The sequence below is a fragment of the Oncorhynchus mykiss genome, chromosome 16, assembly GCF_057628025.1.
Source record: "Oncorhynchus mykiss isolate SJ-2025 chromosome 16, ASM5762802v1, whole genome shotgun sequence".
Taxonomy (NCBI): Eukaryota; Metazoa; Chordata; class Actinopteri; order Salmoniformes; family Salmonidae; genus Oncorhynchus; species Oncorhynchus mykiss.
This window is the reverse complement of record NC_143037.1, coordinates 19,862,993-19,885,558: the sequence shown is the minus strand read 5'-3', so window position 1 is coordinate 19,885,558 and position 22,566 is coordinate 19,862,993. Positions and strand designations below refer to the sequence as shown.

Genomic DNA, 22,566 nt, shown 5'->3' with positions numbered 1-22,566 from the left:
AACAGTTTTGAAGGTGTTCGCACATATGCTGAGCACTGCTTTTCCTTCACTCTGAGGACCAACTCATCCCAAACCATCTCAATTGGGTTGAGGTTGGGTGATTGTGGAGGCCAGGTCATCTGATGCAACACTCCATCTCTCCTTCTTTTTCAAATAGCCCTTACACAGCATGCGGAGATCATCCTTTCACCTACTCTGCGTCTCACAAAGACACGGCGGTTGTAACCAAAAACCTCAAATTTGGACTCATCAGACCAAAGGACAGATTACCGCTATACTAATGTCAATTGCTCGTGTTTCTTGGCACATGCAAGTCTCTTCTTCTTATTGGTGTCCTTTAATAGTGGTTTCTTTGCAGCAATTCAACCACGAAGACCTGATTTACGCAGTCTCCCTTGTGGCGCAGCGGTCTAAGGCACTGCATCTCAGTGCTAGAGGTGTCTCTACAGACCCTGGTTCGATTCCAGGCTGTGTCACAACCGGCCGTGATTGGGAATCCCATAGGGCGGCGCACAATTGCCACGTCGTCGTCCGGGTTTGGCCAGGGTAGGCGGTCATTGTAAATAATAATTTGTTCTCTTCTTCTTATTGGTGTCCTTTAATAGTGGTTTCTTTGCAGCAATTCAACCACGAAGACCTGATTTACGCAGTCTCCCTTGTGGCGCAGCGGTCTAAGGCACTGCATCTCAGTGCTAGAGGTGTCTCTACAGACCCTGGTTCGATTCCAGGCTGTGTCACAACCGGCCGTGATTGGGAATCCCATAGGGCGACACACAATTGCCACGTCGTCGTCCGGGTTTGGCCAGGGTAGGCGGTCATTGTAAATAATAATTTGTTCTTAACTAATAAAATAATAATTTGTCTTAACTGACGTATCCTCTGAACAGTTGATGTTGAGATGTGTCTGTTACTTGAAATCTATGAAGCATTTATTTGGGCTGCAATCTGAGGTGCAGTTAACTCTAATGAACTTATCCTCTGCAGCAGAGGTAACTCTGGGTCTTCTTTTCCTGTGGCGGTCCTCATGAGAGCCAGTTTCATCAAAGCAGTTCTGTATGGATGTTGCCTGTAATCGATGGCTTCTGGTTGGGGTATGTACGCACGGTAACTGTGTGATGTGATGCAGATACTGGGACGAAGATGTTGTCAATGCGCTAGTTAATGAAGCTGGTGACTGTGGTAAACTGCTTAATGTTTCGAATGAATCCCGGAACATATTCCAGTCTGTGCTAGCAAAACAGTCCTGTAGTGTAGCATCCGCTTCATCGGACCATTTCCGTATTGAGGGCGTCACCAGTACTTTTTGAGTTTTTGCTTGGAAGTGATTTGCCAAATGGATGGCGAGGGAGGGCCTTGTAAAGAGTAATCTAGAGTTTTGTCACCTCTCATTGCACAGGTGACGTGCTGCCTCTCGTTCTTCAGGTCGGCAAACAGCTGGAAGAAGTAGTGCGGGTCCGTTTTCATCTGGAGCATGTTGCCATCAGGTTGAGGATGGACAGGCAGCGGTCCCAGGAGATCTCCCTGACGGTCTCCACCAGGAAGGGTCTCAGTGGGTAGGAAGTCTCGTTGCAGGAGCAAGTCCGGTAGAAGCAGGTGATCACAACGTCCTGCAGCTGGTGCTCTGTTGCCATCTCCAAGGAGACCACCTTGCGACAAAGCATTAAGACAAAAACCACATTGGCCGGGGCGAGGGTACTCTGGTTCCCCCAGCCATGGCCAAGCAGGAAGCGGTCCACACTCTGCAGCCACAGTCCTGGGTCATTGGGACAGGTTCTGGAGCCGGGAGCAGTGCTTGCACAGGAACTAACCCAGGCAACACAGTGGCTCGCCAGTGGAGGCCTGGACCATCACCCTCTTGGGTGTGTCAGGGCCACAAAGTGGGAGCCTTCTTGACCTGTGAGGAGGTGTTGTCAGAGCCCTTTACTAGGTCTGGGGTGCTCTGATCCTGGGTGAGAGTGGACAGGTTGGTGCATGACTGTGGCTTCTCCAGGTTCTCGTTGTTGAGGTGGATCATGTTGTTCTGGTTGTTCTAGTTAGGCAGCACTTGGAGCACTTTTTCCACTTGATCTTGAGCGAGCGGCGCTGCATCTGTTCTTGTCTTTGGCGTTGTTGCTGTACTGAACTGCCATGTCGTGCCCCACTACATTTTCCCACTTATTCAACGCCGTTGTGCATCGACATTAGGTTTATGTGTGTTCGTAAATGTGAGAAATATAATACAATTGATTTGTTCCTGTCTTGACTAAGTAAATGACTTCTGTGTGGCTGCTAGTGCTAGCAAGCCTATTGTGTTGCATTTCAGTCTACAGTGTATGAATAACGTGTTTGCTGATGGTTTTGCATTGATCTACAGTACCAGTCAAAAGTTAGGACACACCTACTCATTCCAGGGTTTTTCTTTATTTTTACTATTTTCTACGTTCTAGAATAATATTAAAGACATCAAAACTATGAAATAACACACATGGAATCATGTAGCAACCAAAAAAAGTGTTGAAACAAAACAAAATATATTTTAGATTATAGATTTTTCAAAATAGCCACCCTTTGCCTTGATGACAGCTTTGCACACTCTTGGCATTGTCTCAACCAGCTTCATGAGGTAGTCACCTGGAATGCATTTCAATTAACAGATGTGCCTTGTTAAAATGTCATTTGTGGAATTTCTTTCCTTAATACGTTTGAGTCAATCAGTTGTGTTGTGAGGGGTGGTATACAGAAGATAGCCCTATTTGGTAAAAGACCAAGTCCATAGTATGGCAAGAAAAGCTCAAATAAGCAAAGAGAAACGACAGTCCATTATTTCAACCTCCACAGGATCGGTGTCCCCCCGATTAACATGTTTTTTTTCTTTATAATGTTTTACCAGTGTGACGACCCTCCCACTCTGTCTGCCGAATTCTTTCTCTTTGCTCTTGTTTTCCTTAAGTCTTTGTTGAGAGCTTATTGTACTGAGATGGATAAGGATTGGGAGGAGGGGTTGCCTTGGTTACTGTTATCCGCTAGGGAGGTTTCACAGGAGAGCATGGGTTTCAGTCCAAATTACCTTGTGTTTGGACATAGAAGTCCATGCACCCTATCTGTTCTCCAGGATGACTGGAAGTCTCCCGAGCCCCCTCAGTCCCTGGTATCTTATGTGTGTGATTTCCGGCGCCTGTACGCCGCTGGTGAAATGGCTAAAGAGAAGCTATCTTCACAGGAGAGGATGAAGGGCATATTTGATCTGGGAACTGAGCCTCGTCACTTTAGTCCATGTGACGAGGTTCTTGCTCTGCTGCCAATTGTTGGTTCTCCTTTTCAAGCCAAGTTTCAAGGTCCATTTACGGTTATGCGTCAGTTTTGCTCAGTGCACTATCTAGTTGCCACTCCAGAATGGATTGAAGCACACCAACTGTGCTGTGTAAATTTGTTAAAACCCTGTTAAGCACGTTCCTTTGATGCTGAACAGGGGGAGTCTACAAAGGACGGAAAACCTGTTATTTTGGCTGATACCGTTATTTGGCTGGGTTCTTGTCATGCTAGGTCTGTGCATGGGGAGGAAGATGTTCCTGGTCCTGATGATTGCATACTGCAGGGTAGATTGAAAAGACAGTCTTCTCACTCAACTACCTGTTGATGGGCGGGAAGAGATGGTCGGTCTGATTCAGAGATTTCTAGGTTTGTTTTCTGATACACCTACACGTACAAACTTAGTAGAACACGTTATTGACGTTGGAGATACTGACCCCATTCGTCAGCGGTTCTATAGAAGTTCTTCAGAGAAACTACATTGTCTGGATGCTAAGGTCAGGTACATGCTGAAGAGTAATATAGCAGAGCCTTCTTTCTCCAGTTGGGCTTCTCCATATATCTTGGTCAATAAACTGGATGGGACAAACAGTCACTAAGCCAGGTTCATTTCCTCTTCCTCGGATAGAGGACTGCGTTGATCAAGTCAGAGCAGCTAAGTTTGAGCAAATTTGACCTGTTAAAGGGCTATTGGCAGGTGCCACTGACGAATAGGACACATGAAATCTGCCTTTATTACACCCTCTGGTCTGTACTCCTATTCGAGTTTTGAGTTTTGGCCTGCGTAATGCACCTGCCACTTTTCAGCGACTTGTGGACAGGGTGAATGTCCATGTGACTGACCACTGTTATTTTGTGTTTGGTATTTCGTCCTGTTCTATTGCTCCTGTCTGTTCCCTTCTGGTCTCATTTTCTTCTTTCCTCTTTAACGGTTGCCTCTTGTGTGCAAAGGTTGCTGAGGTCTGGGGAGGACGAGGTTTGCTGGGGCAAGTGGGAGTGTGAACACGTACCCCTTGTGGATTTGGTACGCAGGCTGGGTCAATTTGGGAAGCAGGCTGGGTCAATTGGTTTGTGATTGGTATGGTGTTCTGGGGTCCTTGTTGGTCCCTGGTTTTATGGGGGGGGGGGGACCCTCCCACTCTGTCTGACCAAATTATTTATCTTTGCTCTTGTTTTCCTTAATAGAATGTAAGTAGGCAGAGCTGGGAGGCCCGGGTGTGTCCCAGGATAAATGCACCACTTCCCCATTCAGTGAGGAGACTCTCTCCATGTAGACACATAGATTTTGGTTGTGGCATTTTTTGTGTCTGTTTGCGTTGGCACCTTTCAACACCCCTCTATCATTTATCCACGCAACCACTCACTTACACTACTGATTACTGACACACATGTCATTGTTAATTGTATTTAGTTTACTTTAGTTAATAAATATATTTTGCTATTCCTTATCTCCACGTTGTCTCCCTTTTTTGTTACGAACTTTGAGCATGTTCGTGACACCAGATCTAATGTGATGTATTTTCCTACATTCATCTCACATTTCCACAAGCTTCAGTGTTTCCTTTCAATTGGTATCAAGAATATGCATATTCTTGCTTCAGGTCCTGAGCTACAGGCAGTTAGATTTGGGTATGTCATTTTAGGCAAATTTTAAAAAGTGTCCGTTCCTTATTAAGACATGATGGTCAGTCAATCTGGAAAATTTCGGGAACAAAAAGTTTCAAGTGCAGTTGCAAAAACCATCAAGCGCTATGATGAATTGACTATGATGAAACCATCACAGGAAAGGAAGACCCAGAGTTACCTCTGCTGCAGAGGATAAGTTCATTAGTTACCAGCCTCAGAAATTGCAGCCCAAATAAATGCTTCATGGAGTTCAAGTAACACACATCTCAACATCAACTGTTCAGAGGAGACTGCATAAATCATGCCTTCGTGGTTGAATTGCTGCAAAGAAACCATTACTAAAGTTCACCAATAAGAAGACTTGCTTGGGCTAAAAAACACCAGGAATGGACATTAGACTGGTGGAAATCTTCAAGGCACACAACCACCAGCATGGCTACCACAGCAATCTGCAGCGATACTCCATCCCACCTGGCTTGCGCTTAGTGGGACTATCATTTATTTTTCAACAGGACAATGACTCAACACACTTTCAGGCTGTGTAAGGGCTATTTGACCAAGAAGGAGCAGGATGGAGTGCTGCATCAGATGACCTAGCCTCCACAATCACCCGACCTCCATCCAATTGAGATGGTTTGTGATGAGTTTGACCGCAGAGAGAAGGAAAAGTGACCAACAAGTGCTCAACATATGTGGGAACTCCTTAAAGACTGTTGGAAAAGCATTCCAGGTGAAGCTAGTCTGGAGAATGTTCAAGAATGTGTGCAAAGCTGTCATCAAGGCAAAGGGTGGCTACTTTGAAGAATCTAAAATATTTTTGGATTTTAACACTTCTGGTTACTACGTAATTCCATATGTGCTATTTAATAGTGTTGATGTCTTCGCTGTTATTCTACAATGTAGAAAATAGTCAAAAATAATGAAAAAATCTTGACTGAGTAGATGTGTCAACTTTTCACTGGTACTGTATGTCCCAGAATGTCTGTGGAAACTGCTTTAGGTTCACATTGTTTAATTCCTCTATTTGAAATGGGGGGGAAATAGAAAACAGTTCATGTCTCAAGCCTCACTGGAGGGATAAATGCGCTACAAACATAAATTGCCCTTTTCATGTAAAGCTCAACATGAGAAACTTTATTGATACGAGATGGCGCTGGAGAACAAGGCTGACGTTTGATGTATTCCTAACCAATTTTTTTTTTTTTTTGTCTTTGCGTTGTTTATCTTATTTTCTACATAATGTTGCTGCTACCATCTCTTATGACCGAAAATAACTTCTGTGCATCAGAAATACGATTACTCACCACGGACTGGCAGATCCCATTTTTCCCTTTAACGAGTCCGACGAGCCCGACTTGAGTTTTTTTACTGCTTCCCCAGGAACAGGCCCAGATCCCCATTATTTGTGTGAAGAGAAGGCAGAGAAAAAGGGGCCAGAGGGCGAGCTGCCTTCTGAAAATTCGTAGGCGATTGTATAAACCCCACTTCCTTCCATTCTGCTAGCAAATGTGCAATCTTTGGAAAATAAAATTGATGACCTACGCAGAAGATTAAACTACCAACCTGACTTTCAAAACTAATCTGATATGCTTCAGGGAGTCGTGGCTGAACAGAACAGCGGCATCTGGTAAGACAAAGGGCGGCGGACTATGTATTTTTGAAAATAACAGCTGGTGCACGATATCTAAGGAAGTCGCAAGGTTTTGCTCACCTGAGGTAGAGTATCTCATGATAAGCTGTAGACCACATTATCTACCGAGAGAGAATTTAATCTGTATTTTTCATAGCTGTCTACATACCACCACAGACTGATACTGGCACTAAGACATCACTGAATGAGCTGTATTCCACCATAAGCAAACAAAACGCTCACCCAGAGGCGGCGCTCCTAGTAGCCGGGGACTTTAATGCAGGGAGCTGAAATCTGTCTTACCAAATTTCTATCAGCATATTAAATGTGCAACCAGAGGGGAAAAAACAATGGACCACCTTTACTCTTATTCTATCCTCCTGATTCCTGCTTACAAAAAAAAGCAGGAAGCACCAGTGAATCGATCAATAAAAAAAGTGGTCAGATGAAGGAGATGCTAAGCTACAGGACTGTTTTACTAGCACAGACTGGAATACAGTGCCTTGCGAAAGTATTCGGCCCCCTTGAACTTTGCGCCCTTTTGCCACATTTCAGGCCTCAAACATAAAGATATAAAACTGTATTTTTGTTTGTGAAGAATCAACAACAAGTGGGACACAATCATGAAGTGGAACGACATTTATTGGATATTTCAAACTTTTTTAACAAATCAAAAACTGAAAAATTGGGCGTGCAAAATTATTCAGCCCCCTTAAGTTAATACTTTGTAGCGCCACCTTTTGCTGCGATTACAGCTGTAAGTCGCTTGGGGTATGTCTCTATCAGTTTTGCACATCGAGAGACTGACATTTTTTCCCATTCCTCCTTGCAAAACAGCTCGAGCTCAGTAAGGTTGGATGGAGAGCATTTGTGAACAGCAGTTTTCAGTTCTTTCCACAGATTCTCGATTAGATTCAGGTCTGGACTTTGACTTGGCCATTCTAACACCTGGATATGTTTATTTTTGAACCATTCCATTGTAGATTTTGCTTTATGTTTTGGATCATTGTCTTGTTAGAAGACAAATCTCCGTCCCAGTCTCAGGTCTTTTGCAGACTCCATCAGGTTTTCTTCCAGAATGGTCCTGTATTTGGCTCCATCCATCTTCCCATCAATTTTAACCATCTTCCCTGTCCCTGCTGAAGAAAAGCAGGCCCAAACCATGATGCTGCCACCACCATGTTTGACAGTGGGGATGGTGTGTTCAGCTGTGTTGCTTTTATGCCAAACATAATGTTTTGCATTGTTGCCAAAAAGTTCAATTTTGGTTTCATCTGACCAGAGCACCTTCTTCCACATGTTTGGTGTGTCTCTCAGGTGGCTTGTGGCAAACTTTAACCGACACTTTTTATGGATATCTTTAAGAAATGGCTTTCTTCTTGCCACTCTTCCATAAAGGCCAGATTTGTGCAATATACGACTGATTGTTGTCCTATGGACAGAGTCTCCCACCTCAGCTGTAGATCTCTGCAGTTCATCCAGAGTGATCATGGGCCTCTTGGCTGCATCTCTGATCAGTCTTCTCCTTGTATGAGCTGAAAGTTTAGAGGGACGGCCAGGTCTTGGTAGATTTGCAGTGCTCTGATACTCCTTCCATCTCAATATTATCACTTGCACAGTGCTCCTTGGGATGTTTAAAGCTTGGGAAATCTTTTTGTATCCAAATCCGGCTTTAAACTTCTTCACAACAGTATCTCGGACCTGCCTGGTGTGTTCCTTGTTCTTCATGATGCTCTCTGCGCTTTTAACGGACCTCTGAGACTATCACAGTGTAGGTGCATTTATACGGAGACTTGATTACACACAGGTGGATTGTATATATCATCATTAGTCATTTAGGTCAACATTGGATCATTCAGAGATCCTCACTGAACTTCTGGAGAGAGTTTGCTGCACTGAAAGTAAAGGGGCTGAATAATTTTGCACGCCCAATTTTTCAGTTTTTGATTTGTTAAAAAGGTTTGAAATATCCAATAAATGTCGTTCCACTTCATGATTGTGTCCCACTTGTTGTTGATTCTTCACAAAAAAATACAGTTTTATATCTTTGTTTGAAGCCTGAAATGTGGCAAAAGGTCGCAAAGTCCAAGGGGGCCGAATACTTTCGCAAGGCACTGTATGTTCCCGGAGTGCACCACATCAGTCATTGGCTTCATCAATAAGTGCACATCGATGACGTCGTCCCCACCGTGACTTTACGTACATACCCCAACCAGAAGCCATGGATTACACGCAACATCCGCACTGAGCTAAAGGCTAGAGCTGCCGCTTTCAAGGAGTGGGACTCTAACCCGGAAGCTTATAAAAAAATCTTACGAACCATCAAGCAGGCAAAGCGTCAGTTTGGGATTAAGATCGAATTGTACTACACCGGCTCTGACACTCGTCACAACCGAGAGCTGCACATTAACATGAGCCTACCAGACGAGCTAAACAACTTCTATGCTCGCTTCGAGGAAAATAACACAAACATGCATGAGAGTACCAACTGTTCCGGAAGACTGTGTGATCACGCTCTCTGCAGCCGATGTAAGACCTTTAAACAGGTCAACATTCACTAAACCGCAGGGCCAGATGGATTACCAGGACGTGTACTGCAATCATGCGCTGACCAACTGGCAAGTGTCTTCACTGACATTTTCAACCTCTCCCTGTCTGAGTCTGTAATACCAACATGTTTCAAGCAGACACCCATAGTGCCTGTCCCCAAGAACACTAAGATAACCTGCCTAAATGACTACCGACCCATAGCACTCACGTCTGTAGCCATGAAGTGCTTTGAAAGGTTGGTCATGGCTCACATCAACACCATTATCCCAGAAACCCTAGACCCACTCCAATTTCCATACCGCTCTAACAGATCCACAGATGATGCAATCTCAATTACACTCCACACTGCCCTTTCCCACCTGGACAAAAGGAACACCTATGTGAAAATGCTATTCATTGACTACAGCTCAGCGTTCAACACCATAGTGCCCACAAAGCTCATCAATAAGTTAAGGACCCTGGGACTAAACACCTCCCTCTGCAACTGGATCCGGGACTTCCTGATGGGCCGCCACCAGGTGGTAAGGGTAGGTAACAACACATCCACCACGCTGATCCCCAACACGGGCTCCTCAGGGTTGCTTGCTTAGTCCCCTCCTATACTCACTGTTCATTCATGACTGCATGGTCCAAGCACACCAAGACAGTTGTGAAGAGAGCATGACAAAACCTATTCCCCCTCAGGAGACTGAAAATATTTGGTATGGGTCCTCAGATCCTCAAAAGGTTCTACAGCTGCACCATCGAGAGCATCCTGACTGGTTGCATCACTGCCTGGCATGGCAACTGCTTGGCCTCCGACCGGAAGGTACTACAGAGGTACTGGGCCGTACGCACTACCATCACTGGGGCCAAGCTTCCTGCCATCCAGGACCTCTACACCAGGCTGTGTCAGAGGAAGGCCCTAAAAATTGTCAAAGTTTCCAGCCACCATAGTTATAGACTGTCCTCTCTGCTACTTCACAGCAAGTGGTACCGGAGCACCAAGTCTAGGTCCAAGAGGCTTCTAAACAGTTTCTACCCCCAAGCCATAAGACTCCTGAACATCTAATCAAATGGCTACCCAGTCTATTTGCATTGCCCCCCCCCCCCCCCCTTTTTTTACACCACTGCTACTCACTGTTGTTATCATCTATGCCTAGTCACTTTAACTCTACCTACATGTACATATTACCTCAACTAACTGGTGCCCCCGCACATTGACTCTGTACCGATACCCCCCTGTGTATAGTCTCACTATTGTTATTTGTTAGTTATTGTTATTTTGTTATTTTACTGCTGCTCTTTAATTACTTGTTACTTTTATTTCTTATTCTTAATCGTATTGTTTTAAAACTGTGTTGTTGGTTAGGGGCTTGTAAGTAAGCATTTCACTGACCACCTGTTGTATTCGGCACATGTGACTAATACAATTTGATAACACAATCGCATTGTGTGCACATATGCCGCGTTCATGTGCTAGTCGTAACTAGGAAACTCTGAAATTTTAAACTTGCTAACTGGTTGTAGTTATACACGTGACACATTCAACAAGTCAGCAAGTCTGACATTTCAGAGTTCCAGTCTAGCATGTGAACGAGGCATAAAACCACCAAAAGACGCAGCCTAATTGTAAACAAAGCCACTTGTCTGAAGCACCAGCAGCTCAATGCGCTGTTATTTTTTTATTTTAAAAACCATTTGTATTGGGATGGTCTATCCTTGCATGTAACAAAAGTCACACGGATATAGATGTTTTTATTTTGACCAAGCGTTTTTAAATGGCCTACACTTTTCCCCAAAAAATTAACTCTGCAAGAAAAGAAACATCCTCTCACTGTCAACTGTGTTTATTTTCTGCAAACTTAACATGTGTAAATATTTGTATGAACATAGCAAGATTCAACAACGGAGACAAAAACTGAACAAGTTCCATAGACATGTGACTAACAGAAATTTAATAATGTGTCGCTGAACAAAGGGGGGGGGGGTCAAAAGTAACAGTCAGTATCTGGTGTGGCCACCAGCTGCATTAAGTACTGCAGTGCATCTCCTCATGGACTGCACCAGATTTGCCAGTTCTTGCTGTGAGATGTCACGCCACTCTTCCACCAATGCACCTGCAAGTTCCCAGACATTTCTGGGGGGAATGGCCAAGGCCCTAGCCCTCACCCTCTGATCCAACAGGTCCCAGACGTGCTCAATGGGATTGAGATCCGGGCTATTCGCTGACCATGGCAGTACACTGACATTCTTGTCTTGCAGGAAATCACGCACAGAACGAGCAGTATGGCTTGTGGCATTGTCATGCTGGAGGGTCATGTCAGGGTGAGCCTGCAGGAAGGATACCACATGAGGGAGGAGGATGTCTTCCCTGTAATGCACAGCATTGAGATTGCTTGCAATGACAACAGGCTCAGTCCGATGATGCTGTGACACACCGCCCCAGACCATAACGGACCCTCCACCTCCAAATCAATCCCGCTCCAGAGTACAGGCCTCGGTGTAACGCTCATTCCTTTCAACGATAAACACAAATCCGACCATCACCCCTGGTGAGACAACTGCGACTCGTCAGTGAAGAGCACTTTTTGCCAGTCCTGTCTGTTCCGGCGACGGTGGGTTTGTTCCCATAGGCAGCGTTTTTGCGGGTGATGTCTGGTGAGGACCTGCCTTACTACAGGCCTACAAGTCCTCAGTCCAGCCTCTCTCAGCCTATTGCGGACAGTCTGAGCACTGATGGAGGGATTGCGCGTTCCTGGTGTAACTCGGGCAGTTGTTGCCATTCTGTACCTGTCCCGCAGATGTGATGTTCGGATGTATCGATCCTGTGCAGGTGTTGTTACATCTGGTCTGCCACTGCGAGGACGATCAGCTGTCCGTTTTGTCTCCCTGTAGTGCCGTCTTAGGCGTCTCACAGTACGGACATTGCAATTTATTGCCCTGGCCACATCTGCAGTCCTCCTTGCAACATGCCTGAGGCACTTTCATGCAGATGAGCAGGGACCCTGGGCATCTTTTCTTTTGGTGTTTTTCAGAGTCAGTAGAAAAGCCTCTTTAGTGCCCTAATTTTTCCTAACTGCGACCTTAATTGCCTACCGTCTGTAAGCTGTTAGTGTCTTAACGACCGTTCCACAAGTGCATGTTCATTAATTGTTTGTGGTTCATTTGAAAAAGCATGGGAAACAGTGTTTAAACCCTTTACAATGAAGATCTGTGAAGTTATTTGGATTTTTACGAATTATCTTTGAAAGACAGGGTCCTGAAAAAGGGAAGTTTTTTTTGTTGAGTTTAGTCATTAAAGTAATTTTTTGGGGGAATAAATTATTTGAATGTGTGTCTGTCTCTGTGTGTATTTACTCTTACCCTAAATTATATACAGTATGTATCAATCCATTTCTCATTCCTACTTCCTATGTGTCTCAGGAGCTGCTGAAGGAGACTTGCCAGGAGTGGGCCAACCGGGTGGTGCAGCTGCTTTACAGCATTTTCTGCCTGGACACCCAGCAGATCACCTTCACCCTGCTGGGCCACACCCTGCTCACAGACTCTGCCTACTGGCACAGCCTGGCAGACCCGCCCAGCAAGGCCCTGGCCAAGTAAGACTGAGTCCTCCGAGTCTAGTTTCTCGGATTCTCAATGACAATGCTATGATAATGTGCCATGTGCTAGCTAAGTCATATAGGGGCTTGCTATCTGGCTTAATAGGTGACTGTAGGGGACAGTTTCCAGAACACAGATTAAACCTAGTCCTGGCCAAAAAAACACTTTCAATTGAGATTCCCCATTAGTCCAGGGCTAGGCTTAATCTGTGCCTGGGAAGCCGGCCCTAGTTAAACATGGTCCCTGTACAGCAGGGTTCCCCATCTGAGCGTCTGCTCAGCTCCAATGAGGACGAGCCGGTGGTCCTCTCTAGTCTAGGTGAGACTGCTGCTCTCTGGTGTCAAACAAAGTACATCAGGGACCGGTTCAGCAGGCAGACGTTGGGTAAAGTTGCAGATAGAAATGAAATGAAAGAAAGTTATAGAACATGTTAAGATAAAAAAATATATATAATCATAAATAAATAAAAACATAACATGATGCCACAATACTTTAAAATAAAATGGGATCAACAACATTGCATTCAACTCATATTACTGGCCTTTATGACAAGGTGAAAAGAAAGAAGCCTGTGTTAAGAAATCCACTCCAAATCATTCTGTTTGCAACAAGGCTGTTAGGTAATACTGCAAGACAACACGGCAAATCAATTAACTTTTTGGCCTAAATTAAAAACTACAAGTTTGGGTCAAATCCAATACAACACAGAGTGAAACCCTCTCTATTTTCAAGTATTGTGATTGCATGTTATGGGTATGCTTGTCATCGACCGGGACTGTGGAGTTTTTCAGGATCAATATAAATATGAATGGAGCAAAGCCCAGGTAAAAAGTTAGAGGAAACCCCGCCTCAGTCTTTTGAATATCTAACCCTGGGATAGTTTTATTTTTCAGCGAGACATTTACTCAAATGTTTATGCCAAAAACACACAAGAATGGCTTTCCAATAGGTGTTCCTGAGTTGTTTAGTCTCAGTCCTGACTTAAATGTGCTTGAAAATGTTTGAATATTGCTGCCCATTAATGATTCCCAACCAAATATAATCAGCTTGAACAATTTTGACAAAAATAATGAATATATGTTTCCCTATGAGTTGTGCAAAGTTGGTAGAATCTTAATGGAGAATGATTAATGATTTTTAAGTTTCTTTGTTGTTGTTTTTTAATTTGGAACATTTTCTATAACTTTTTTTCACTTTGAAAATGTGGAGTTGGTTGTGTAGATCTGTATGACAAATCTGTAATTTAATAGGTGTCATTTTAAGGTAGAAAAATTTGAAATAAGTTAAAGGGGGGTGTAGACTTTCCATATATATGGAGAGCCTAGTGTCAAAATACAATTTTTACATTGCGTTTTACTTTTTACTGTGCCTTCGGGGTTGACTGCATTCACCCAGATTCCATGAAGGTTTTTAAGACCCGAGTAGGGTTCTGAACCTCCATCAACTGCAAGTAGACACAAGCTCTCTAAACCAAATGACAGGCAAACAATAACAACTGTTTTCTTAAGAAAAAGGGTTACTTTTTCCCCCATATCACCAGGGTGAAATGGGCAATTCTAAAAGCTCCACTAGGTAAGTGTCATTTACTTGCCTTAACATGATTTAAACCTGCCTTGGGCAAAACTGTGATCACGGAGTACAGCTTGAAATTTGAGCAATCGTGGCCATTCTGTATAGAAACGAAAGTTCCCTGCGTCAAATCACACAGTATATTGCATTACTCTGGAAAGCAATAGCACACTTCTGTTGAATGATGAGGTTTAGTGGACTAATTAGTGTCAGGTAGAAACCCAGTGTGCAAGAAGGTGGTGTAGAAGAACATTTTGGAAAAACACGCACTTTAAATATTACATACACACTATACATGTGTATGTATAGTGGAGGTAACAAGGTAATTTAGAAACTTCTATTTCCCTGCTATGGACTTGAAATAGGAGGAAGTGTCCTCATAGACTCACTCATATGATAAAAAAATGTTTTAATTTCTTACACCAGTACTTCAATTGAAATCCATAAGGGAAGAGGACCAGTGAAAACTTAGGGTGTTAGCCAATTTTGACATGTGGCAACTAGTGTTATCTCATAGCTGTGTGAATAAGGTTAGGATTAGGTAGGTTTAAAATCTGATTTTAAGAAGATAAATTGTATAAATTAGGTGGTGTTTAGCCATAATTATGACTTTGAGACTGTAATAACTAGTGATGACCAAGTTTAGGGCAAATTAGAGATTTGCGAAGTAACCTTTATTTGAATAATCTCTTTATGTCAGAGCAGTGACACAAATACACTGAGTTGATTTACATGCACACAAATAATTAGATTTTAAACTGATTATGACAGTTGGCCGAGTATGGCATTAGTATCTTAATCAGTGTAAGGTCATAATCGAAGTAAGCATACACCAATTAAAACACCTGGTTTTCTGAGCAATCTTTCCAATTATTAGGACATGTCCTTAATTGGAGTTACAGCGGTGTATTTGATCTGCGCATGTGCTAGCTCGAGCAGCGTGAGCTTCCTTCTTTTGCGCGAGTGAAGTGAGTTTTGGGAGAACTGAGTATGCATCTTAGAAATAGTTTTCACATACAAACTTTATGTCCAAACTTTGTGTCACAGAAATAACATGGTTGCTGTGGTAGAACGTTTGTTTATTGGCTATTTTCGGCATTTATCAAAGTCCCATCAGGTAGCCTGATTTCAGATGTGTCCATGTAAACATGATTATTAGGGAAGTCATTCTTCTTGCAAAAATATAAACACAACATGTAAAGTGTTGGTCCCATGTTTCATGAGCAGAAATCAAAGATCCCAGAAATTGTACACAAATTGGTTTACATCGCTTTTAGTGAGCATTTCTCCTTTGCCAAGATAATCCATCCACCTGACAGGTGTGGCATATCAAGAAGCTGATTCAACCGCATGATCATTACACAGGTGCACCTTGTGCAGGGGACAATAAAAAGCCACTCTAAAATGTGCCGTTTTGACCACACTACACAATGCCACAGATGTCTCAAGATTTAAGGGAGTGTGCAATTGGCATGCAGACTTCAGAAATGTCCACCAGAGAGCTGTTGCCAGATAATTTAGTGTTAATTTCTCGACAATAAGCAGCCTAGAACTTAATTTTAGAGAATTTGTCAGTACGTCCAACTGGCCTCACAATTGCAGACCACATGTAATCACGCCAACCCAGGACCTCCACATCCGGCTTCTTCACCTGTGGGGATCGTCTGAGACCAGCCATCCGGACAGCTGATGAAACTGTGGGTTTGCATAACCGAAGAATTTCTGCACACTGTCAGAAATAGTCTCAGGGAAGCTGCGTGCTCGTCATCCTCACCAGGGTCTTGACATGACTGCAGTTTGGCGTCATAACCGACTTCAGTGTGCAAATGCTCACCTTCGATGGCCACTGGCACGCTAGAGAAGTGTGCTCTTCACAGATGAATCCCAGTTTCAATTGTACCAGGTAGATGGCAGACCGCGTTTATGGGGTCGTGTGGGCGAGCGATTTTCTGATATTGTTGTGAACCCCATGGTGGTGGCGGGATTATGGTATATGAGCAGGCATAAGCTACGGAAAACGAACACAACTGGATTTTATCAATGGCAATTTGAATGCACAGTGATGTGGTGATGGCGACGGATGAATGGCACAACATGTTTCAGCGTAATGCACTGCCCCATCTGTACACAATTCATGGAAGATGAAATTGTCCCAGTTCTTCCTGCATACTCACCAGACATGTCACACATTGAGCATGTTTGGGATTCTCTGGATCGACGTGTACGACCGTTTGTTCCACTTCCCGCCAATATCCAGCAACATCGCCCACCCATTGAAGAGGAGTGGGACAACAATCAACAGCCTGATCAACTCTATGCGAAGGAGGTGTCGCGCTGCATGAGGCAAATGGTGGTCACACCAGATACAGATTTTGATTTTTTTTTTGTTATCCACACCCTACCTTTATTGTTACCAACAGTATCTGTATTCCCAGTCATGTGAAATCCATAGATTAGGGCCTAATTTATTTATTTCAATTGACTGATTTCCTAATAGGAAGTATAACTCAGTAACATCGTTGAAATTGTTGCATTTATATTTTTGTTCAGTATATTAATCTGACGTCACAATAATCGTAATATTGTGTGCATGTAACCGTACTCACTGACATAACTTCCATATGGGGTCTTTAACCTTGGCTGCCTATGAACCACAATAACCCCCCTACTCTTTTGACTTTGCTAATGAAGACACCTTTTCCTCTTTCTCCATTCCTGTTGATTGTCACTATAATGACCTTTAATCTTTTCCCTGTCTCTTGTGGTTGTGTTGTAGGTGACCGCTCCATGTCCACCTCCCTATCGGCCTCCCAGCTCCACACGGTCAACATGAGGGACCCTCTCAACCACGTCCTAGGTTAGAACCATGCGCCGGTCTCAAAGCCTTAGCACCTATTAGGCATTGTGGCTTACCAGTATGGCTTACCAGGGCATGCCTTTAATGTTTTAGTGCTTCTCATAACGATTTCATTCTAGCTTATATGTTTGATTAAGTCGCTCTGGATAAGAGCGTCTGCTAAATGACTAAAATGTGATTTAGTGGAGCCCAGGACGGATCCACTCTGCTCTATCTCTTTCTCCCTCTAAAGCCAACCTGTTCCTGCTGATCTCATCCGTCCTTGGCTCCAAGACAGCGGGGCCACACATCCAGTTTGTGCAGAGCTTCATGAAGGAGTGTGTGGAGTGCCTGGAACAGAGCAGCTGCGGGAGCATCTTGCAGTTCCATGCCTTTCACCATGGTGAGTGGGAGAGAGGGGAGTTGACCGTGGGGGAGATGAACTGTGGTAGTCTAGGGGAAGGAGAGTAGTTATGTAGTGATAACAGTTGATTGTTAGTTCTACGCAATTTAGGTAAGAAATGTGACTTCGACATGGGATTTTTACTCAACACATTCTGGGGAGACATATTCCTGCAATGATGAGGTTTTTTTTTCATTTCTTTTGATAACGATAATTTTACTATTTTTACCTTCTATGTTTTTAAAAAATCTTAGTACATCTGGCCCCAAGTTTCTAGCTGACCTCATTCTTGCATCCACACTTTTATAATGATGCTTTTAATGTATGATTTTTTTAAAAATTACTTCTCATTCCTCTAGTTTATTTGTTCATACTTTTATTGAATTTTATTATTTTATGATTTGAAGAGCTACAGTTGAAGTTGGAAGTTTACATAAACCTAAGCCAAATACATTTTAACTCGGTATTTCACAATTCCTGACATTTAATCCTAGTAATAATTCCCTGTTTTATGTCAGTTAGGATCACCACAAGAATGTGAAATGTCAGAATAATAGTAGAGAGAATGATTTATTTCAGCTTTTACTTCTTTCATCACATGCCCAGTGGGTCAGAGGTTTACATACACTCAATTAGTATTTGGTAGCATTGCCTTTAAATTGTTTAACTTGGTTCAAACTTTTCGGTTAGCCTTCTACAAGCTTCCCACAATAAGTTGGGTGAATTTTGGCCCATTCCTCCTGACAGAGCTGGTGTAACTGAGTCAGGTTTGTAGGCCTCCTTGCCCGCATACGCTTTTTCAGTTCTTCCCACAAATGTTATTTTGGATTGAGGTCACGGCTTTGTGATGGCCACTCCAATACCTTGACTGTGTTGTCCTTAGGCCATTTTGCCACAACTTTGGAAGTATGCTTGGGGTCATTGTCCATTTGGAAGACCCATTTGCGACCAAGCTTTCATTTCCTGACTGATGTTACTTCAATATATCCACACAATTTTCTTGTCCTCATGATACCATCTATTTTGTGAAGTGCACCAGTCCCTCCTGCAGCAAAGCACCCCCACAACGTGATGCTGCCACCCCCATGCTTCACGGTTGGGATGGTGTTCTTCGGCTTGCAAGCCTCCCCCTTTATCCTCCAAATATAACGATGGTCATAATGGCCAAACAGTTTTATTTTTGTTTCATCAGACCAGAGGACATTTCTCCAAAAAGTACGATCTTTGTCCCCATGTGCAGTTGCAAACTGTAGTCTGGCTTTTTTATGGTGGTTTTTGGAGCAGTGCCTTCTTCCTTGCTGAACGGCCTTTCAGGTTATGTCGCTATAGGACTAATTTTACTGTGGATATAGAATCTTTTGTACCTGTTTCCTCCAGCATCTTCACACGGTCCTTTGCTGCTGTTCTGGGATTGATTTGCACTTTTTGCTCCAAAGTATGTTCATCTCTAGGAGACAGAACACGTCTCCTTCCTGAGCGGTATGACTGCTGTGTGGTCCCATGGTGTTTATACTTGCGTGCTATTGTTTGTACAAATGAACGTGGTACCTTCAGGCATTTGGAAATTGCTCCCAAGGATGAACCAGACTTGTGGAGGTCTACAATTGTTTTTCTGAGATCTTGGCTGATTTCTTTTGATTTTCCCATGATGTCAGCAAAGAGGCATTGAGTTTGATGGTAGACCTTGAAATACATCCACAGACACACCTCCAATTGACTCAAATTATGTCAGTTAGCCTTTCAGAAGCTTCTAAAGCCATTACATAATTTTCTTTCTGTTTAAAGGCACAGTCAACTTAGTGTATGTAAACTTCTGACCCACTGGAATTGTGATACAGTGAATTATAAGTGAAACCTGTCTGTAAACAATTGTTTGAAAAATGTCATGTCATGCACAAAGTTGATGTCCTAACCGACTTGCCAAAACTATAGTTTGTTAACAAGAAATTTGTGGAGTGGTTGAAAAATGACATGTAAACTTCCAACTTCAACTGTATATAAATAGTTAGAATCTGGAAAATGCCACGTAAGAAGTGTGTCGTGTGTTGTCTGTCTGTCGGTCGGTCGGTCGGTCGTGGGCATCACTGACTTGACTCTGCCCCTGGGGAGGAGCGTAGCAGCAAAGGCCAGCTTAGTCTTATGGTACCCTGATGGTTCCCAGGGCTCAGCTCACCCACCTCTGCCTTCTCCATGGATTCTATTTCCCCAGTCACTCAGGGGCGAAACCAGCTTCACACATAAATAAGCATTTTACTTAGTCATGCATTAGTGTCAATGTGAGACTAAGATAAGATCTGACAAAGTGGAAGTTAGGATTCACACTTCAAAGCTTGGGACTCCACTTAGATGGTGTTTCATCACTTTGGCATAGAAATGCCAGTTTCACGATACTCCAAAGTTGGTTAACAACTGTTATGTAATCCTGATTGCTTCATCATTCATTCAAATGTAGGTTTTCTTTCATTTTGATAGTCTCTATGGTCAGTAATACAAAACTGTCAAATTAAATGTTTTCACAATCTTGGAATCATTATTCATAAAAAGTGTACATATTGTCATCTTTATAGTAACGCCTCATGAAAATGTAAATACCTTCTAAATTAAGATATTTTATAGGTGTTTTTCAGTATGCTGATAATTTTCAGAATTCAAATATTTTCACTTAAATACAAAGTATATACAGTACCAGTCAAAAGTTTGGACACCTACTCATTCAAGGGTTTTTCTTTATTTTGACTATTTTCTACATTGAAGAATAATAGTGAAGACATCGAAACAATGAAATAATATATGGAATCATGTAGTAACCAAAAAAGTGTTAAACAAATGTAAATATATTTTAGATTCTTCAAAGTCGCCACCCTTTGTGCAAAGCTGTAATCAAGGCAATCTTGGCATTCACTCAACCAGCTTCACGAGGAAGGCACCTGGAATGCATTTCAATGAACAGGTGTGCCTTGTTAAAAGTAAATTTGTGGAATTTCTTTCCTTCTTAATGTGTTTGAGCCAATCAGTTGTGTTGTGACAAGGTAGGGATGGTATACAGAAGATAGCCCTATTTGGTAAAAGACCAAGTCCATATTATGGCAAGAAAAGCTCAAATAAGCAAAGAAAAACGATAGTCCATCATTATTTTAAGGTCAGTCAATCCAGAACATTTCAAGAACTTTGAACATTTCTTCAAGTGCATTCACAAAAACCATCAAACTCTATGATGAAACTGGCTCTCATGAGGACCACCACAGGAAAGTTGGACCGCAGAGTGAAGGAAAAGCAGCCAAAAAGTGATCCGCATATGTGGGAACTCCTTCAAGATTGTTGGAAAAGCATTCCAGGGGAAGCTGGTTGAGAGAACGCAAAGAGTGTGCAAAGCTGTCATCAAGGCAATCAAGGCTACATTGAAGAATCTCAAATATAAAATATATTTTGATTTGTTTAACACTTTATTGGGCATGACATGATTCCATATGTGTTATTTCATAGTTTGTCTTCACTATTATTTCACAGGTGTAGAAAATAGTAAAAATAAAGAAGAACCCTGGAATGAGTAGATGTGTCAACTTTTGACTGGTAATGTTCGTTAATTGACCTTCAGTGCTCCTTGCTAGAGTAATAGGCTACCTACCTGTAACATTGTTTACAGTGACTTCCTCCCGTTGCTTGCTTTGTTTTTGTCGTTATCAAACATATGGCTACTGAATGTCACTATCCCATCACTAGGTTCCTGTGTTTTGTTTAATCATGTCACATGGCCTGGATTTTAACCTTATAAAAAGGGGACAGTTTAATAAAGCTTTAAGTCAGATGGTCCAGCACCATCCTCAGATTTTGTGTCTTATTCTCATTTCTGGGTAAGGAAACAAATCTAGGTCATATGACATGAATAACTAAAACACAGGGCCTTACCCATGACGGATGATCACATGGCATTGTTTTGAGACAGAAAGGGCCTTATTCTTTAGGGCACATCATAGCAAAACGTTTTGGAACTGAAAATGAAAATAAGCATTTGTTATTGGTGGTTAATCCCTGTTTCAGACCATTTTCTTCCGTTTGATGCCAAATGAACATGACCACAACCATAATCCCACATATTCAACCTCTTCACTGTCACATGGTGGTGTGATGCTCTCTGAGTGATATTCCCCGGGCCTTTGAAGGAACACCCCACTGGTGATTCTTAGTGAGCTCGTGCTTATCAGTCATCTAGCCTTGCATAACTTCCTAAATGAAGTCCCTGGATGGGGGAGGGAAATAAGGGATGTCATTAGACGTAACAGTCTAAATGTTACTTTCGGGTTCACAGAAGATGCTTACTCACTGTCTAATAATCCTTAATTTCCTCTGTAGACGGTCAAACAAGCATCTAGACACAAGGCTTTTAAGGAACAACTGCTTTTACTAGACAACCCTTGTCCTACCATATTTGGCAATTGCAAACCTCATTTTTGTTATTATACTTAACACAAATATAACGTAACATGCAACAAGTTCATATAAGGAAATCAGTCAATTGAAATAAATTCATTAGGCCCTAATCTATGGATTTCACATGACTGGGAATACAGATATGCATCTGTTGGTCACAGATACCTTAAGAAATATATATTTTTTAAAAGGTGTAGATCAGAAAAGCAGTCCGTATCTGGTGTGACCACCATTTGCCTCATGTAGCGAGACATCTCCTTTGCATAGAGTTTGAACAGGCTGTTGATTGTAGCCTGTGGAATGTTGTCCCACTCTTCTTCAATGGCTGTGCAAAGTTGCTGAATATTGGCAACAACTGGAACACGCTGTCATATGTCGATCCAGGGCATCCCAAACATGCTCAATGTGTGAAATGTCTGGTGAGTATGCAGGCCATGGAAGAACTGAGACATTTTCTGCTTCCAGGAATTGTGTACGAATCCTTTCGACATGGAGCCGTGTATTATAATGCTGAAAGATGTGATGGCAGCGGATGAATAGCACAATGGGTCTCAGGATCTCATCACGATATCTCTGTTCATTCAAATTGCCATTGCTAAAATGCAATTGTGTTCATTGTCCATAACTTATGCCTGCCCATACCATAAACACACA

General features: G+C 42.7%; 1 protein-coding gene across 1 annotated transcript in view; it reads left to right on the top strand.

Annotated features, from left to right (window-relative positions):
* The window catches only part of med24 (mediator complex subunit 24), a 29,893-nt gene extending 9,890 nt beyond the window's left edge, over positions 1 to 20,003 (top strand). The window contains 7 exon segments of the mRNA XM_090201680.1: positions 1,423 to 1,549; positions 1,711 to 1,909; positions 4,240 to 4,312; positions 12,500 to 12,672; positions 12,957 to 13,060; positions 17,022 to 17,102; positions 17,335 to 20,003. Of these exon segments, the coding sequence (XP_090057806.1) occupies positions 1,423 to 1,549; positions 1,711 to 1,909; positions 4,240 to 4,312; positions 12,500 to 12,672; positions 12,957 to 13,060; positions 17,022 to 17,102; positions 17,335 to 17,552 (975 nt within the window). The 3' untranslated portion in view covers positions 17,553 to 20,003.
* The last annotated feature ends 2,563 nt before the right edge of the window (positions 20,004 to 22,566 follow it).